Here is a 21425-nt window from a genome sequence, read left to right on the forward strand (position 1 = left end):
TGGGTCCCATATCTTTTGATGAGGTGGTGAATGTTATAACGCATTAGCGTTGCGGATGCTCTAAGGAGTCGGGACTGTGATACAGTGACAAGATTGAGCATAGGGATGTAAATGAACCAAACAGTTCGCGAGCTATTTGGAGCTCGATTCGATAAAAAACTCGTTCGAGTTCATTCGTTTATCTTATCGAGCCGAGCTCGAGCTCGATTTCAAGCTCGACGGTTTTATCGAGCCGAGCTCGAGCTTAAGGATATTCGACTCGTGAGCTCGCGAACATGTTCGTTTATAGGCTCGCGAGTAAAAAAAAACGAGCCTTAAAACGAGCCTTAAATCGAGTAAAAAAAACGAACTCTAAAACGAGCAAAAAATACGAGTTCTAAAACGAGCCTTAAAATGAGCAAAAAAATGAGCTCTAAAATGAGCCAAAAATGAGCTCTAAACAAGTCCGAAAATGAGCCCGAGCTCGCTTAACGAGTTAGGCTCGTTAACTTTGATAATCGAGCTAATAACGAGCCGAGCTCGGACTGTTCGTGAGCTTGATAATTCTAAAATGAGCCGAGCTCGAGCTTTGTGATAAAAGCTTGATTCGAGCTCGAGCCCGAATATAACTTAAATGAGCCGAGCTCGAGCCTACTATCATTCGGTTCGGTTCAACTCGTTTACATCCCTAATTGAGCATCCCGAAATTTATTATTATTTTTACGAAACCGTAATGAGATAATTAAAAAGATTTTATATGGATTTATTGCCACTATGTGTCTGGCGCGGCCGCGTAGCGCAAAGATACCGTGAGGGCAGAAAGCTACCATGTTGCGGCGCTCTGCTCGCCTTCTCTTCTCTCCTCCCTTCCTCCCCCGTGCCACCCTAACCCTAAACCCTAACTCCATCCTCTCCTCCTACTCCTCCTCCTCCTCCTCCTCCCCCTCCCCCTCCCCCCCTTTCTCCTCTTCCTCCATCTCCGATGCTGAATTCCGCAAGTACGCCGGTTACTTCGTCCTTCTCCTCGGCTGCGGCGTCGCCACGTACTACTCTTTCCCCTTACCGGAAGACGCCAAGCACAAAAAGGCGCAGCTTTTTCGCTATGCGCCTCTCCCGGAGGACCTCCACACCGTCTCCAACTGGAGCGGCACCCACGAGGTCCACACTCGCAACTTCCACCAGCCCGAGACTCTCGCCGCCCTCGAGAACGTCGTTCGGGATTCCCACGAGAAACGGCATAGAATACGTCCTATTGGCTCCGGCCTTTCGCCTAACGGGATCGGGCTTGCCAAGTCCGGTATGGTCAACTTGGCCCTGATGGACAAGGTGCTCGAGGTGGACCAAAAGGCGAAGCGGGTGAGGGTGCAGGCCGGGATCAGGGTTTCGCAGCTCGTGGATGCTCTCAAGGAGCATGGCCTCACGCTGCAGAATTTCGCCTCCATAAGAGAGCAGCAGATTGGGGGAATCATACAGGTTGGTCCATTTTTTGGTTCCTTTTATTTTTATTAAAGGAAAATTGAGAACCTTTTCTCACGCATTGGAGCGTCTCTTTCCACTTGAGTTTACTATTTCTTAGTCCATGACAGAAAAGGCTTCCTCCCTGATCATAATAACTGCTTTACGTTTGCCATATCCTGATCGATGATCTTTACTATCCTACGGAGCCATTCTCTGAATGGAATTCCTTGAACCTTATTCGTGTAGCAAGATGGGATTGACATAGAGATTCCCACATGTCTCATACTTTGAGTGATATAAGAAAGTGTTGTATAGTAGGAGGGACTGACGTAGGTTTCAGTGTGGGATTTAAATTTTGTTTCTATCCTAACATTCACTTAACCTTCAAAACTTTATCTAAATGACTAAGACTGCTGATGCTTGTGGTGGTTTAGGAAACTTATGAAGCTAGATTGGTGTCCTTATAATATGTCGATGTGTATGACTCTTCAAAGCTCAAATGCGGATTGTCACATTCAGCCCATCTTCTTCTTCTTCTTTTTCCAAATACCAACAATGACAATAATTTACAAGTGATCACATGTTTCATTCTAAATCAACATATTATCGTCTCTGCACAATTATATAAAATTTCAAAACAATCTTCCAAAAAGTGTACTAATTTGATCCTAAGTGGAGCAGATTCAATGCAAGGAGAGTGGTGAAGAAGGTTGATAATTGGAGGGAAGAGGAAGAATGCATTGCACCATTGATATATATATATATATAGGCTAAGTTATGCAAACTGAAACAAACTAAAGTACTAAACTACACCTAATAATCAACTAAGTCCTTGAGCAGGTTATTAATTCCCCAATAGTGAAAAAAACTAACTAGTTGAATTGCCAATTTAAGAAGGCTTAGTCGTTAAGTGTCTCTTTACTAACCCTAATGAGTTCAGGTTGATGTAGCAAGAGGGAGAAGCAATTTAGAAAAAGAGAAGAGAAGATGAGAAAATGAGGATTCCACTATTGGAAGAAGAAGATAGAAGAGTTATTGATTGATTAGGAGGCAGATATATGGGAAGAGAATAAAAGTTCATGGAAGAAGAAGAAGCAACAAGTTGGAAGGTCTAAGAGAACAATGAGCTAGTAGTAAATAGAAGAAGAAGAAGAGAAGAGGAGGAAGAAAGTTGTAACGAGGTTGAAGGAGGTAGGAAGTAATTTCCGGGGCAAAAATCTTGGCAAGACATAACTCTTCACAAACTTCCATGGGAGGTAGGAACGAAATGGATTATGTACTTTGAACAAATATACGATTTGTTATGGTGGAATTGATGTAGTTCTCATAAATACTTCAGAGATAAGTGTGCATAGTGTGGAGCAATTCTAGGAGGGATGAGCATTAGAGAAGCTCCTCACTTTGAAATCAATGAGGCAAAACCATGAGGCTGATAAGAAGGGATATGGGCCAAAGTGGACAACATTTTGATATTGTTGGTATTAGAGTGAAACCTCTCTAGTAGGTATGTGGCTTGAGAACCAAGTGAAAGCTGGTGGGTTGGACTAGTTGTGATGGTCTAATGAGGGAAGGGAGTGCTTGCTAAGGCATAGAGCTCGACAATTGTGACTCTTGGTGAACTTCTTGTCCGCTGGGGGCAGGAATAAAGTGAAACACATATTGAAGTAGAGAAAGTATGTCCAAGTCAAATATAAAATGCCTTAAATTGATTAAATATGTACTTTAAACAACAAGGTGCTTTTTGGTGGAATTGTTTTTGATCTTTGTATGAACTTTATAGTTAAGTGAGCTTGGCAAGGAGCAATTACAAGATAGATGCCCATTCGGGAAACCCGTGGCCTGAAGTCAAATTATATCATGGAACAAAACTATGAAGCCGATAGTATGGGATATCGGTCAGACAATGACTTCATGTTGCTGAGTATGTAATTTTAATAATAATTATCACAACCAAAAGAATTCTCTTTCTATGGTTCAGATAATGCATGTGGTCAGACAATTCCATCGCTATAATCTCTACAATGTGTCAGCTCATGCATAACATCATAAGCTGTATTCGCATTCACATGATTTAACACCAGTACAAACATATAACAACAGTAAGAATAAAATAATTACAACAACAACAACAACAACCAAGCCTTTTCCCACTAGGTGGGGTCGGCTGTATGAATCCTTTTACGCCATTGAGCTCTATCTCCTATTATATCATCATCTATATTTAAATAAATTTTATCTTATTTTATTGTTGCTAACCAAGTCTTTTTTGGTCTTCCTCTTCCTCGTTTGATATGCATGTTTATCATAGTTTCATATCGCCTAACTGGAGCATTTATTGGTCGTCTAAGTACCAGTGTTCTAAAACGCGGGCTAGGCGGCCGCCTAGTCGCTGTGCGGCAGCAAGCCGCGCCGGAAAACCCCCAAGCGGGTGACCTCGGCGGCCCAGCCGCCTAGGCGGCTCTCGGCGGCCCTCGGCGGGGCTCGTCGGGCCTCCGCGACACGTTATTTAGGTTTCACTGTTTTGGTATTTTGTTCAAAATTTCCTGTTTACGCCTTTGTCGTCTCTCAGCGCCGCTTCGTCTTCTCATCGTTGCTGCGTAGCTGCATCGTTGCGTCGAAGGCTTCGTCGCTCCGGTAAGTTTTTACGTTTTTAAGTTTTTACGTTTAGACTTGATACATCAACAAAAGAACAGTGTTGAGTCATCGTCGCGGCACGTCTCCGGCGACGCCGGACGCGTCCACGCTTCCGGCGCCGCTGTAAGCAACGGCGGACTTCGCCGGACGCGCCGGACACGTCCGGCGGAGCTTCCGGCGGCGCCGGAGGCCTCCCGCGAGGCGCCGGTGGCGGCCGGTGGCGTCCACGCTGTCGCGCGAGTCACGAGTCTCACGGCGTTTTTTGTTTTTTTTTTAATTTAATAAATTCAAACAATTCCTTTAAAATTTAAATATATTTAAGATTTATTTTTTTAATAAATTTTATTAATTTATATAAAACAAATTTAAATATATAAAATTCCATTATTAATTTTATAATTTATTATTTATATAATCACTAATCAGATTTTAATATATAAATAATATATTTAACTTTTTTAATAAATAATATTAAATATTAATTTATATATTAACAGATTTAAAAATTATAATAAATATTATCATTTATCAGATATTCAGATTTAAAAAATAAAAAATATTTAAATTTTAAAAAAATATAATACATATTATTAATTTATATAAATCATATTTATAAATTTTATATATTATTAATTTATATTAATCGAATTTATAAATATTAAAATTATATTAAAATTCTAATAAATATTATTAATTTATATAAATCAGTTTTAAAAATATGAAAATTAAATTACAATTTTAAAAATTCCAATAAATATTATTAATTTATAATTATATATAACAGTATAAAACAGATTTAAAAATATAAAAAAATATATTTAAAATTTAATTTATTTAAACACATATCTAATAAATTTTATTAATTAGATTAAGATATATAAAAAAATATTCTCAGACTGGTTAATGACTTAATGTTATTAAAATATTTTGTATTGTATGCCTGTATCTGTATAGTATAATTAAATATTTAAATTTTATTATCATGTTATGTCTTGTTAGTTATTAATATATATAATTTTTTCAGATTATATCTATTATCAATGGCAAGTAATCCATCTTTGACAGCATCTGTCACTCAACCCGAATCCGAGATTCTTAGAAGAAAGTCAAATGACATCGGATGGGAGTTTGGGATATTGATTGATCCTAAGAACCTCGACAAAATTAAATATAAGTTATGTGGAAAAGCAATGTCAGGGGGAGTGTATAGGATAAAGGAGCACATTGGAAATATACCTGGAAATGTATCTGGTTGTCGAAAAGCATCTCAAGAAGACAAAAATAAGTGCAAACAGGCTATTTTAGAAGGGAGGAACAGAAAGAAGAACAAAATAATGGAAGAACAAAGTTGTAGAGCAGAGGTGGCTATTTCCGTAGATGAAGAAGGTCTTGAAATTGAAGGGATGGATGGAGTTAAAAAACCTCTTCCACTTGGCCCCATGGATAGATATGCATCGACAATTGCTCCAGAAAATGCAGGCTCCAGTGGAAGTAAAGTACTTCGCCAAAAAAATATAAATGAGGCTCTTTTCAAAGAGAGAACTCAACAAGTTCAACAATATGTTGGGAGATGGGTTTATGAAAATGGAATCTCATTCAATGCTGTTGATAATGATAGCTTCAAGCAACTAATGGAGGCAGTGGGTCAATTTGGACCAGGATTCAAGCCTCCAACTCAATATCAACTTAGGGAGCCACTATTGAAAGCCGAAGTTGAAAGAACAAAACAATTGCTGAAGAAACATGAAGAAGAATGGGCAAAGAATGGGTGCTCAATTATGACAGATGCATGGAGTGATAGAAAAAGAAGAAGCATCTTAAATTTATGTGTTAATTGCAAGGAGGGTACTACATTTTTAGAATCTAAGGAGTCTTCAGAGGAGGCGCATACAGCTGAACTTATTTTTGAGTATGTTGACAAGTGTGTTGAACAAGTAGGAGCTCAGAATATTGTTCAGATTGTAACAGACAATGCCACCAACAATATGGCTGCAGCTAAATTGATGAGAGAAAAACGACCCGGGATCTTTTGGAGTTCATGTGCAACTCACACTGTTAATCTCATGCTTAAAAGTATTGGTAAACTTCCATGATATAAAAAGGTGATTGCGCAATCCAAGACTTTTACCATTTTCATCTATGCTCACCATAAGACTTTCTCATTGATGAGAAATTTCACGAAGAAGAGAAACATAGTCCGACCAGGAGTTACCAGGTTTGCATCAAATTTCCTCACATTGCAAAGTTTGATTGAAAAAAAGCTAGTTTAAGGGTCATGTTTACAAGTGATATGTGGGAGAAATGTAAATGGTCAAAAACAAACAAAGGAAAATTGGCTTACTCTACAGTGATGAGCATGAGTTTTTGGAATGGTGTGACACTTTGTTTGAAAATATTTGCTCCTTTGGTAAGAGTTCTTCGATTGGTAGATGGAGATAGAAAGCCATCGATGGGGTTTCTATATGGGGAGCTACTACAAGCTAAAGAAGATATCAAGGTGGCTCTGAATAATGTGGAATCAAATTATCAGCCTATCATAGTCATTATTGAGTCAAAAATGAAGGATAGACTTGATACATCATTGCATACCACTACTTTTTTGTTGAATCCTTATTTTTACTATAAAGATAGTTCTATTGCTCTTTATGAGGAGGTCGCAATGGGAATTTTTGAATGCATGGAAACTTTGCATGCCAATGAGTTAGATCTACAAGAAACAATTATTAACAAGGAATTTCCAAAATATAAAAATAAGACTGGGTTGTTTGGAAAAAACATTGGCAGCAAAAGCATGTGAAAAAAATGATGATACATTTGATCCATGTGCATGGTGGAGTACATACGGTGCTCACACACCTAACTTGCTAAGGGTGACATTGAGGATACTTTCATTAACTACAAGTTCATCTGGGTGTGAAAGAAATTGGAGTACATTTGAAGGAGTAAGTTTTAAACTTTCAGTCTACTCTTTAATTAAATTAGTTATAATTTTTAATGTCTATATTCATGTACTAACTATAATATTTACTTTCTCTTTTTTTTAGATTCATACAAAGAAAAGAAATAGGTTGGATGCCAACAGTTGAACAATCTAGTATTTGTCAATTTAATGCTAGATTGTTGAACAAACAAAAAAGAGAAAAAAGAAATGTTGATGTCCTTCTTGCAAAAGATGCTCAAATGCACAAGGTTGGATTGTGGACGGTGGGGAAGATGATGAAGTTGAACTAGGTTCTGGGCTCACTTGGCAAATGGTTGATGAAGCAAGTGGAGCGGATGAAAATCTACAACCCCGAAGAAGCTCTAGAGTGAGAGAACTTCATGAAGATGATTTTGAATCTGAAGAAGAAGACGAGGATCACAATAATGATATTGAGTTTGTGTCCGATGAAGAACAAGTTATTGAAAATTATGGAGAAGAGGAAGCAGAATAAATACGAGTTTATGAGATATTATTAGTTGTGTAATTTTGAACTCATTTTGTTAAGACATGATTTACGTTATTTAACAATTATATTTTGCTTAGTGGTTACTGATTCACAATGCATTGTAATCTTGAATTGAACTATTGCTACTATTTTCCAATGTTCTACTGTTTGCTATATGATTATGATAACTTACTGCATGTTCTATTGTTTAACTGTTTTTTTTTAACTCATATTTACTAAGTCTAGTATATTTCCTTTGCACAAAACTATTAATTTTCTTTTATAGTTTTTCATTTTTTGGTATTGGAAAGTATGTATTTATTTCAGCATACATAGTTAGATCTCCATTGCTATGAAATTGTTTAAGACAACATTTAGATTTGTATATGACATTATCCACAGTCCACATGAAACAAGGAATACTGAGGAATCCGCCTAGCGCCGCCTAGTCCTCGCCTAGGCGGCCTAGGCGCTAGGCGCTGGTCCGCCGCCCGACTAGCGCCTAGCGAATTTTAGAACCTTGCTAAGTACATGTCCGTATCATTTTAAACGTGTCTCTCGGAGTTTGTCCTCAATAGATGCAACTCCGACTTTCTCTCTAATGCTCTCATTCCTTATTTTGTCCATCTTCGTATGTCCACACATCCACCTTAACATCTTCATCTCTGCAACTCTCATCTTATGCTCATGTGCTCGAGTGCCCAACATTCAGCTCCATATAACATAGCAGGTCTAACTGCGGTTTTATAGAACTTACCTTTAAGTTTAAGAGGTACTTTACGGTCACATAAAACACCCGACGCTCCCCTCTATTTCACCCATCCTGCTTGTATTCTATGTAAGACGTCTCTCTCAATCCCTCCATCATTTTGTAAAAATGATCCTAAATATTTAAATCTCTCGGTTCCAGACAACTCGTCCTCTCCTATCTTAACAATTGTTTCATTACTTCTAATATTGCTAAATTTAAATTCCATATATTATGTCTTTAATCTACTAAGCTTAAAACCTTTCCCTTCTAGTGTTTCCCTCGAAGATTCTAGCTTAGCATTTACTTCTTCACGTGTCTCATCATCTGCAAACAACATGCACCACAGCAAGAATGTGCACAGTGAGTTCGTCCATAATTAGTGTAAAAGATAGGGACTTAGGGCTGATCCCGATGTAACCCTATCTTTATTGAAATGCTTCATTACTCCGCTTGAAGTCTTTACTCTAGTCGTTACATCCTTATACATATCCTTAATTAGTTCAATATATGTTACGCTAACACCTCTCTTTCTAAAATTCTCCATATAATTTCTCTTGGGACTTTATCATGCTTTTTCTAAGTCAATGAATACCATGTGTAGATCTTGTTTTTGCTCCCGATATTTTTCAATTAATTGTCTAAGAAGATGTAGACCTTCTAGGCATGAACCCAAATTGATTTTCTGTCACTTTGGTCTCCTTAATCTTTTTTCTATTACTTTTTCCCAATGTTTCATAGTATGACTCATTAGTTTAATACCCCTATAGCTTGCACAATTTTGTACGTCTCCCTTGTTCTTATATGAGGGAACTAGAGTACTTATCCTCCACTGATCTGGCATTTTTTTCATTTTCAATATCATGTTAAATAATTTTGTAAGTCATTCAATACCTTGTTTCCCTAAGCACTTCCATACCTCTATTGGAATATCATCTGGTCCAATGACTTTTCCATTGTGCATCTCATTTAAAGTTTGTTTTATTTCTGAAGTTTGAATTCTACGATAAAAATTAAAATTTCTATGCTCATTTGACCTAATTAAATTACCTAAGTTAAGTTGGTCACCTAAACCTTCATTAAAAAGTTGATGAAAATACCTCTTCCACCGCTCTTTTATTTCTCCATCATTTACTAATACCCTATTACATTAATCTTTAATACATTTTATTTGGCTAAGATCTCTTGTTTTCCTTTCTCTCACTTTAGCTATTCTATAAATATCTCTTTCCCCTTCTTTTGTATCCAATTTTTGGTATAACCGTTCAAAAGTTTCATTTTTTGCTTTACTTACTACTTTCTTAGCTTCTTTCTTGGCTATTGTATATTTTTTTAAGTTTTCCTCGTTCTTAGAAATATATAATTCCTTATAAGCTATTCGTTTTTCCTTCACTTTCTCTTGTACTTTCTCATTCCACCAACAAGATTCTTTACTTAGTGGTGCATGTCCCTTTGACTCACCAAGTACACTCTTAGCTACTATTTTCAACTTTGATACCATCTTATCCCATGTTGTATTAGAGTCATCGTATATTTCACCTAATGCTTGTACTTCTACCTTCTCCTTAAATATATTTTATTTCTCATCCTTTAACTTCCACCACTTAATTCTAGGAATTGTATATATTTTCTTTCTATTGATATTATGTTTGAGGCTTATATCCAACACTACTACCCTATGTTGGGTAGTTAAACTTTCTCCTGGGATGATTTTGCAATCTTTACAAATCTTTCTATCCTTCTTCCTAACCATAAGAAAGTCAATTTGCGATTTATTATTCCCACTTTTGAATGTGACTAAGTGTTCTTCTCTTTTTTTTAAAAAACGTATTAGCTAATATAAGATCATATGCTATCGCAAAATCTAATATAGTTTTCCCTTCCTCATTCCTCGTTCCAAACCCATAACTCCCATGTACTCTCTCATATTCCTCATTTTTCACTCCGACATGCTCATTTAGATCACCTCCTATTAAAATCATTTCATTTGGTGGAATATTTTGTAATATTTCATCTAAGTCCTCTCAAAATTTTGATTTGGTAGCTTCATCTAATCCTACTTGTGGTGCATATACGCTAATTATGTTCATAGTTTCTTTCGCCACTATTATCTTAAGGGCTATAATTCTATCTCCTTTTCTAACTACTACAACTTCATCCTTTAACAAATTATCTACAATGATACTCACTCCATTTCTTGCTTTACTCTTTCCAGTGTACCATAACTTAAAACTCGAGTTCTCTATCATCTTTGCCTTCTCGCCTATCCATTTTGTCTCTTGTACACACAAAATACTAATTTTTCTCCTAATCATCATATCTACTACCTCCATTGATTTACCGGTGAGAGTTCCTATATTCCATGTTCCAAATCTTAGATTATTAGTTTTCCTATCATATTTATTCTTATCTAACTTATGATGTGAGAAATTTTGCCTATTTAATACTACACCCAAGTTCTCATGGAGATGTAGCGGTCCTTGCTGAGACGTTACAATCGGACCCTGTAACGCGAAAGAATAAAACAATTGAACATTCAAATAATCATATACCAGATATAACTTGGTTAAAGTACACATTGACAACTAAAAATAAAGATTAACAAATATACCAACTAATGGAGAAAGAAATATATAAAAAAAAAGGTAAAACAAAGGATTTCTTGATGAGGAACAAAACTCCTATGATCCCTGCAGCAACAACTTGTCTTATGCGATGCTAACTTGTCCTGATTCTACACCAAAAGTTCTCACCTTTGGCTTGAGGCAAGACAAGTAAGATGTTAACTAGTGAATTAACCAGTAAGATCATATATCAATATTTATAAAGCAGTATGGTTAGCAGAAAAAAGATAAGCAACAAGAAAAAACATCTGCAACGAGGTATTATTATCACTTTAACTACAATTACGCTTTATTTTTAAGTAAGTTTGAGATTAATGGACCTGTGGGTTGTCTTCCTCCACTCTAAAGCATTAGAGAAGTACACTGTGCATGTCTAATATGAGCACAACTATTATAGCCCAACAGCCTGCACACTATCGATCACCGATAAGTGTATGGGTTGTTGAGATATAACAGTCGTAGCTGTGTTGATCTCACTTAGTTGATGCATTATGCTTGCTTTTCAATTGTGAAAGTGTACTATAAACACTTTAAGTTTGGTGTATGATTATTTGAGCATTCAGTTGTATTGCTAATTTATTGTTATATGCTGTACTGATGTTCAACTTTTGGTTGAGTAATGTGAATAATTTATATTGTTATGCAACCTGGATCGGGTGAGCCCCATCTCATCCATGGGAAGGGAGCCATTTGGGTCGTGATAAAGTAGGGGTGGTAGAAAAAATGGAGGAAAAGAGAACAGATTTGAGAAGAATAAGGAGAAAAGTGTGGATCACCAGGGGAGAAAAGGAGTAATTGAAGGAAAGGGATAAGTGCATGGCTTGTGCTCCAAGTTGTGTGAGGTGGTAGAAACAATTGCTGCTTTTGTTCTCGGTATATAAGAAAATGGTGAAACCTAATTCCCTATTTAGTTGATTTTTAATTATCTTATTCTAGGTAGTTTGTCACTGGAAAGGAAATTCCTAATCACGAGTAGTAACTTGTTCGGAACTTTTGGAATCATGTAATGATTGAAGAGTTCCACATTAGTTTCCTGTCAGTACAAGGTGAAACATCTTGAGCTTGTCAATGATTAGTTAACGCCGTCAATCTTCATAATTGAACCATCTTTGGATTAGGGTGAATCAAGGTTCAAAATTTTGAGCCGTGTTGAAGATTCGATCTTTGACTAAAATCATACTATTTCAATATCGTGCCAATATTTCGATGTATGACGCCGATAATGAATTAGAGTTGAAGAAGGAAGGAGATGAAGCATAGGAAGGAGACATTATCTTTGTCGAGCACATAAATTCAATACAATTCAACATAGAAAATGTTTTCTTCTTTTGCTTCATCTTCTTCCTCCTTCAAAGTTCAACCTCTAATTATCATCAACACCATACATTGGAGCGTCGGCATGATATTAGAACAATATCTTTCTTTTGACTGAAAGTACGACATGATTTGGGATTTTGAACCTTGATGCCGAATGGTATAGAGTTTCGGTGATTTACCGGAATGAAACATTTCGACCATTTTACCTGGCTTGGTACGAGATTTCAAACCATGGTGCGAACTCATGCTTGTTTTGGTTGTATTTGTTATCTTGAGTTCAGACAAAAATATATTATTTCTTATTTGATTGTTTAAAGATCTCAGAAATTATTTGACTCATCTCCAAGTTGGAGCTCATGATACTGAATTTGTGTTTACTCATTCTTCTTTCGGATGTACTCTATTTGCCATATTGAGTGCTATATCCTAAATTTAAGCTTCATTTTTCATCTTATATTCTGTCAAATATCTATATTATTTCTTCTTCTTTAATCATTATAAGATCTCTCACATTTATTTACCACATCTCCAGGTTGGAGCTCATGGTACTGGTGCACGTTTGCCGCCAATTGATGAGCAGGTCGTAAGCATGAAGCTGGTGACTCCTACGAAGGGAACAATAGAAGTCTCGAAAGAGAAAGATCCTGAACTGTTCTATCTTGCTCGCTGTGGCCTTGGGGGCCTTGGTGTAGTTGCAGAAGTCACCCTTCAGTGTGTGGAACGACATGAATTGGTAGAACACACATTTGTTTCTAATGCCAGTGAGATAAGGAAAAATCACAAGTAATGAAATCTGATTGTCGTGGGCTTTTCAAAGCATCATTTACCTTTTGCTATTAGTCTTTACGGCCTTAAAAAATAAAACTATAGTAAATGCTGTGTTGTTAATATCCAGGAAGTGGCTGGCCGAAAACAAGCATATAAAGTATCTTTGGATTCCATATACAGATGCCGTTGTTGTTGTGCAGTGTAATCCTCTTTCCAAGGGGAGAATCCCAAAGCATAAGCCAAAGTACGGGAAGGATGAAGCGTTGAGGCAAATTCGTGCTCTCTACCATGATTCACTGGAAAAGTACAGGTAGATGCATTACTTGATCTTTTTTTCTTCACTTTGATCATTTGTTACTTGTGAGAAGTTTTTCTATCTAATCATTTAGGCAAGCAAGTGATTCATGAAAGACTGACTTTTGTGGGTTTCCTTCATCCAAATTCTTGAGTTCCTTGTCCTGGTCTTATTCTCAATGAACTGTTTTATTATTGTATATTTATTTTGATACATAGATTATTGCAGTTCTGGAAATGCTGCTGCTGAACAAGATATCGATCAACTATCATTCACAGAGTTGAGGGATAAACTTCTTGCTCTTGATCCTCTCAATATAGGTCATGTCAAAAAAGTCAATCAGGCAGAAGCTGATTACTGGAGGAAGTCTGAAGGATACCGTGTAGGTTGGAGTGATGAAATATTGGGATTTGATTGTGGTGGACAGCAATGGGTCTCTGAAACCTGTTTCCCAGCTGGTACTCTGAAAAGTCCTAGCATGAAGGATTTGGACTTTATAGAAGAACTGAAGAAGCTCATAGAAGAGGAAGAGGTGCCAGCACCTGCTCCCATTGAGCAGCGTTGGACTGCTTCCAGTAAGAGTCTGATGAGCCCAGCATCATCCACCGGTGATGAAGATATATTTTCTTGGGTAATTCAGAATTGTCATATCCAATTTCATCAATATTTAGTTATTCAATGATATATCATTTCCACCTCATGTATAGTTTTCTTTGCTTTCTTATATTTGTTTTCCTAAAATGGAAACCATTTGAAGTTGGCACTGCAAAAGCATATTCTTTTAGTAGGTAGTGGTTATGTGGTCTATTTTGGTTTTCTTGCTATTGTCTTACATTTCTCTGATTTTATGTGCACCTAGTTATGTCCTCTCTGTTTTCTTAGGTTGGCATAATCATGTACCTGCCGACAACAGATCCTCGCCAAAGGAAGGACATAACTGATGAGTTCTTCAGTTACAGACATTTGACACAAGCTAGCTTGTGGGATAAATATTCTGCTTATGAACATTGGGCTAAAATTGAGGTAATAAATGGTGGTTGAATGTTTTTATTCTTTTATTCTACTACTTGCTTGTCGAAATATTGGTAATTATTATGTTTTGGTTTGGAGTAGCAGCTAGTTTCTTGTTGTGAGAGTTCTCTCTAATAGATATGTTTCACTAGGAATGACTAAGGTTGTACGTATGGATTGTAGTAGACTCATGGTACTTGGGGTTAGGGGTGTAAACGAGCCGTCGAGTCGAGCTTAACTGTGTTCAGCTAGTGGACCTAAACTTAGGTACCAGCCTATGGTCAACAGTCAAATATGAGATCAAGTTGTTGAGAATCTTAGTGGTGGATTGCAAAGCCAAGTATTTAACTAAGTTCCTAGTACCTTTGCCAAGGATTCTGGCCAAGCATTTCCCCATCACTTCAAAAGTTGTTTCCTTTATATATATGCTAGGTGGTGATGGCCCAGTTCTGATCTCTGAGGAGCTCATCGATGGTGGTGACTAGATGAGTAGTTTTGGAGGTAGTGCTTGCTGTCACTAATGATGAAGTTTGTCATTCGCTAGGTGTCATTGAGGTGGCACATTGGCTGGATCTCCTCCTCAGCATTGTCAGAGTAGTTGCATGACTCTCTATTTCGCCTTCCCTTTTAGTGGTGTCTCCACTATCATGCGCTAGTCCCACCTCCTCTCCACTGACAGTTCCCTGGCAAGTCCTCAGAAGGAAAAGGTAGTGTCTTCTCCTCACCCTCTCCTTTGTATCCTCTCTTCCTTAGTCAAGTTAGAAGATATTTCACTCTTCAGGGTTAGGAAAGAGGATAAATAGAGGCAAAGGCAGAGGAAATCATGGAGGGGGAGGAGTTCATGTAGAAGGGTGTCAATGTTGTAAAGGACACTGTGGTGGAGAAGGAGATACAAGTGGTGGAGGGGATCATGGAATTTGTAAGCCTTGACAGCATTAGGGACTTGCTCCAGGCCGACGTTGTCATTGAAGTTGAGACTATTGGGGTTCTTGTCGAATCTCGTCACAATGGTTGTCTTTATGTTAATTATCAAGGAGAATGATGGGGTAGTTTGCCAATGATGTGATGTAGCAAAGTCAACATAGGTGGCGGATGCTCTTGCCCTTCTATGAAGGTAGCAATGAAGGAGAGAATGGGGTTGTGTGCCACATGACCAATGAAGAAAATGCAACATGTCATTTTTAGCTGACATAAGGTGGTGGGTTATTTGGGATTAACAAAAATATACATTTTAAAAATTATAAACTATCCTATGTAATATGAGATTCTTTCCAATTTAAAGCATTTTAAACTAACACGATTTATCTATATTATTTAATAATAGACTTTCTTTACTTTTTAGCTGACATAAGGTGGTGGGTTGTTTGGGATTAATAAAAATATACATTTTAAAAATTATAAACTATTCTATTTAATATGAAATTCTTTCCAATTTAAAGCATTTTAAACTAATTAAAGTACTTTAAACCGGCATGATTCATTAGATAATTAGGATGACTTAAGTGAAATAATCAATTATTAAAGTATTATAGAGCTTGACGTATAAAAGTAAATCATTGTGTTGATAGACTAAGCATAAAATCATCGGAACTTTAGAAAAGATACTGCTCTGATGTAATCTAATTACTCAAAATATAATATCTATCTAATTTATTAAAAAAAAATTATTAGTAAATGTAAATTCATTAATATGGCATACACATCTTATTAGGTGTAACTAATACTGTTACAATTCAACACCCCTTAAAGATAGCCCGTGGCTTGTCACCACTACATCAATTAGTTATGTTCCTATTATGCCCTCTTCTACTATCTATTGTTCAAACATTATTTGAACATCAGAATATGATACAAATAATATCTTGTAAATTTGCACTTTAATTGTATATATGATGTAGATAGGAGGTGTATACACATCTTCAAACATCATTTTATTGTGTACGCTCTATAGTTGATACACTGTGCAAGCTAATGCCACCTTCTTCTCTTGGTTTCGTCATACCGTCCCTTGGGTTTCTTTCTGCAGCTACTTTAGTGAACTGCTCAAGGTTGTCATTCCACATGTGATGCTCATCCAATCTCTAATACGCTCTCATACAAATCTGCTGGTCTCACATTAGAAAAACAAGTGCTCCAAAGTTTCCATTTTTGTGTTGCAAACCTCATAGAGACCGATTGTCTCTTGAAAAGTGATACAGTCCTGAGTGAGAAGTCTGCCCTTTGCTCCTAATCACAATATGAATGAATTCTTCACTTCAGCAGTATCCAAGACCTCCAAATCACCTCCATGCCAATTATCCTGTCCCAAATTGTGGCTATCTGCTTGAACAATAGAGAGTCCCCCTTTTTATGTTTCCATTTTCACACTGATTATCCCCTGAGGTATATATCATGAACCCATTGTATCCATAAAGAGTCCTTAGCTAGCATGTATATTCTATAAAAGCTTCATGATAAGAGCTTGATTCCAACTCCTAGTATTCCTTAAAGCCAACCACCCTTCTGTCTTTGGAGAGCACATATCCTTCCATGCTACAAGTGCCTTCTTAGATCCCATAAGAACATTGCATAATTGATGTCTATAATCGTTGTTGGAACTGGAAATATAGCCAACTAGTAGCATTCCACACCTTGCAAAACAGATTGAATCATCTCTCCTCTAGCTGCATATGACAAAGATTTACTTGTTCAAGCATTTATATATGTGACAATCTTATATGTTAAAGGTGCATAATGCACTATCTTAAGCTTGGTTGTAGCTAGCGGAATAACTAAATATCTAAAAGGCATTGTACCCCTTCGGATGTTTGTATGTCTTCCAGTTCCAGTACTATGATTAGCAGGTCTTTAGCAAAAGCTAGGTGCATAATCCTCAAAACTTTTACATTTGGAATGATTTTTGAACTCTGAATCCTTTGTCCATACTCTCACCAATCTAGAAAAGTAGTTTAGGCATAGGACAAATAGCATAGGGGATAAAGGGTCACCCTGTCGTAGATCTCTCTAGCCTTGGATGTGACCATGCAAGCTTTCATTGATCTTAACTGAGTAGGTGTATCCACACATTCCATCACCCAATCATCAAATTTTCCATCCAATCTAACACTTTGTAGAACAACATGTAGGAACTCCCAACTAATTGTGTCATATGCTCTCCTCAAATCTACTTTTATCATGCGTTTCAATGATATGTGCTCCTTGCAGTATTGTCTCAGCAATTCCTCTGCTAGATGAATGATATCTACAATAGTTCTCCCTCTTATAAACCAACTTATGCAGATTCAATAATAGAATTTAATACTTTTCATTTTTTTTTTTTTGCCCCCATGAGTATGGTGCAGTTGTAAAGCACTCAAGGGAACAAAGAACTGAACCAGGTTTCGAATCCCAAATGGGATGAATATCTTGGAGGTCAGCCTCTGAATGTGCATAAGTTGTGCTCTGAATTTACCCGGTAGGCGAAATAGGGGATAAGGTTGTCTACCTCCAATTAGTCGAGCAAAGCACGGACACCTAGATTATTAAAAAAAAACAGAGTATAATATTGTGGCTAGTCTAGTCTGTTGGCAGTAACTTAGTAAATTTTAGTATTATGGAGAAGCTAGTTGAATGATGATCATATGAAAGGTCAATTCTTTTTTATATCTCATTACTCATAAATAAGTATAATTCTTTTTTATAATTATGTTGAATCCAGAGGGCAAGATCACTTTCAATGACAATGTCACAGTGAGACGTGTGCTATGTATGTCAACAATTGTAGTTGAACAAAGACCCTAGGCAAAGGTCTTCGCTACTGTGAGTGATGTCACTTCCAAATTAGAATATACACTGATGACTGATGTAGGTTAGGTGTGAGTTCTTCCGCAAATTGATAATTTTCAAACATAAAGGGACAATAAAAACAAAATGGAGTGGCTAGATCAAGTGGACAGGTATAATATTGGGTAATGACTCTCACCATATATAAGTTTGTGAACCAATGAAGTTATTACATATTTCATCAACCTAGTATTCCATAAGAGACGACAAAACACAATTGCTTGTCATTTTTCTGAGAAAAAGTGAAATCTAACCAGAGTATATATTTTGTTAGCTCTAGTAATTAATTAGTAAATTTGCTGCTTAAGTTCTTAAGAAGTCCAATTGAGTACATATATAACAATTTGAGATTTTATTGTTTGCTTTGAGTCAACTACACTGTGAGTGTAAAGGACCTCCTAGTAAGTGTACAAATGTATAAAGGGGTTTAGTTGTAGATACTATTATAGAAGAGACTAACCTAAGTTTTAATTTTTTTATTCCCTCGCTAATTTACAGAGATTAATGGAATAACAGAATCACGAAGTTAAAAATGGGGGACATTTTTATGTGCTATTGGACTAAATTTGATTTTACCAATATCAATGAAAACCAACCAGATTTAATTATTTAATCAATAGATTTAATTGGGTCAGCAAACTAGTGTAAATTTCAGAAAGTTAGGACATTGCTAATTGTTAGCAGTAAATAAGATGGGAATTGTAGAGAAACTTTTCAAAATTGAAGAAATATATTAGCAACATTGTTCTTGTCTTTGGTACGTCTAAAAGATCATTAATTTTGTGTCCTAACAAATAATGACATACTATTCTGTAAGAGCACGTTCATGTGGCATGTGGTAGAAGAGTCGAGCATTGCCACGCTCGGTGCATTTTTTAACTGTTTAAGCTTCATTCACGGAGATCAAATGTTCAAAATCATAATAATCAAAAGTCCAAATGGCACAAAATACAAAAACAATAACGCACTAGCCAAGGTTCGAAATTTCGAATTGTCCTGAAGTTTGTTTTAGGCTTTAACAAGAATGATTCTGTTTTGGTATCATATTGGTATTCCAATTTATGGTGCTGGTGGACAATTGGATGGAGAAGGAAGGAGATGAAAAAGAAGTATAAGAAGTGAACATATCTATATATTCCTAACTCTGATATGGAATGTAATTTTTATCATTGTATTGCATAATAAAAGATATAAAAAATACATTGTCAAATGGTGTTGAATGTTAGTATAGCACGATACTCATTGACAGTAGTTTCAAGTTTTAGTAATTTATGTGAATAATGTGATATCGCAAACCATGCACTAACAAGGTTCATTATGATTGTAAACCAATGGCATCGTTATGGTCAGCTTTGGTATAATGACTTATAATAGATATAAGCAAGAAAGATGACTGTGCCACTACAATCCTTGTGTTTGAACTCCTACTCTCAGCCCTAGGCCTTTTTTCTGATCTTAGTAATTTATACATGTAAACTCTGTTCCATCTATAGAAAACTTCAATAGTTGAGGAACCCATTCTGCAGGTTCCCAAGAATAAGGAAGAGCTTGCAAAACTTCAAGCAAGATTGCGGAAGCGTTTTCCAGTCGACATGTATAACAAAGCACGCATGGAGTTGGATCCGAAGAGAATCCTTTCAAACGCATTTCTGGGGAAGATTTTCCCCTCGACGGAGACTTCCGTTTCAGCTTGAGTCATGAAAGCTTGCTTCTCTTCTCTCGTTTAGTTTCCAACAATTTGCATTATTGTTTTGCAAATCTTTTGGTTATAAATAATTTTTATTCCACCCATTTTATTCCCATTTTTTTTCAGTGGGTGAATCGAATCCTCGCGTTTAATATTAGAAACAAGTTAGTGTTGCATGAGACTCCTACTGAAACTGTGCTTGTGCAGAATAAACATATTTGGATTGATAATTTCCAATATGCTACTTGTTTATTGTTATCCCATTGAGTCTTTACCCATATTGTTTATTCTTTATTACATAAAGAAATCAGATTTTTTTTTTCATATAATCCAAGTTGGCATCGTAGTTAAGATTTTATATATATATTGTTATGATATATTACTCGATCTCCTTGCGACTCTCCTTGGTGGTAAAAGATGAATACGTTCGTCCTTAGCGTCTTCGTCAATCCGTTCCAGGATCAACATGAAGGAGGTTAATAATGGATGATTACTAATTTTTGAAATAGTGATTAACATATAAGGAAGGTATTTGAGTGTGTGGGGTGTGGATGCTTAAAATTGCACAAGGAGTCATATATATATATATATATATATATATATATATATATATATATATATATATATATATATATATATATACTATTTCATTTTTAAAAGTTCATTTATATATGTTTAATAGTAAAAAAAATTATATTTAATAAATAAATTTAAAGGTTGGTGAGATTTGTTTTTTAACATTTATGATAAAGTTTATGGATAATTTATATATAAATTTATTAATTTATCTAAAATTTAATTATAATTTTTTATATTTTTTATTCAAATACATATAAAGTATTGTAATTTATAAATTTAAGTTATTTATACTAAATCAAAAATTTTAAAAAAAGTTTATATTAGATAAACGTTCAACTTAATTTCTAAACATAAAAATATTATTAGTTGAGCTCAAATATTATTAGTTGAACTCGGTTTAAAACATAAGTTCAAAGATAAATTTTTAGTAAATAAATTTAAATTTAATAAGTAAATAAATAATTTAAATCAGATTATATATATATATATATATATATATATATATATGCGCAAAAGCTTCTATTATATTAATTAATGACAATGTTTATTTAAATCTTTTAATCATAAGTTTACCAATCAAAAGAGCAAATTTTTTTTATTATCATCGCCGAAAGACATCTTCCTTAAAAAATATTTTTGTTCAATATTATTGCAATCAAGGTTGTTAGTGAACTAGAGATGAACAATGATGGATAGTTGATATCCTAAAGTCGTTCATTAAAGGAATTATAATAGAATAGAAATTCATTGTACGAAACAATAAATCATGTCTCGTTGCGATAAAATTCGGAGAGGATAAAAACGCTGGATGGAAGAAATCGTCTCTTGCTGTCTGTGAGAAGATTACAAAGACAAATACTTCTCGACAATTCTACAAGTCAAATCCCTTATTTTCGTGAATGAATCATTTCCCTTTGATTTACTTGTACACTCTCATAGTGAGAAGAGTGAACACCACTTGCCATTCTCTCGGTAAAGGTGGTAAAGGTGAATACGCTCGTCCCCAGTGCCCCCGCCAACCCGTCCCAAGGCCAACACGGAGGAGGTAAATCACGGGCGGCTACTAGCCTTTGGA

General features: G+C 35.9%; 1 protein-coding gene across 1 annotated transcript; it reads left to right on the forward strand.

Moving 5' to 3' along the window:
* The first annotated feature begins 756 nt into the window (after nucleotides 1-756).
* Nucleotides 757-20029, forward strand: LOC122010396 (L-galactono-1,4-lactone dehydrogenase, mitochondrial-like). Its single transcript, XM_042566914.1, has 6 exons — nucleotides 757-1452; nucleotides 12721-12971; nucleotides 13084-13266; nucleotides 13480-13882; nucleotides 14134-14274; nucleotides 19611-20029. The coding sequence occupies exons 1-6, from the start codon at nucleotides 808-810 to the stop codon at nucleotides 19776-19778; spliced, it is 1791 nt and encodes a 596-aa protein (XP_042422848.1). The 5' UTR covers nucleotides 757-807; the 3' UTR covers nucleotides 19779-20029.
* The last annotated feature ends 1396 nt before the right edge of the window (nucleotides 20030-21425 follow it).

Source organism: Zingiber officinale, chromosome 8A (assembly GCF_018446385.1).
Source record: "Zingiber officinale cultivar Zhangliang chromosome 8A, Zo_v1.1, whole genome shotgun sequence".
NCBI lineage: Eukaryota > Viridiplantae > Streptophyta > Magnoliopsida > Zingiberales > Zingiberaceae > Zingiber > Zingiber officinale.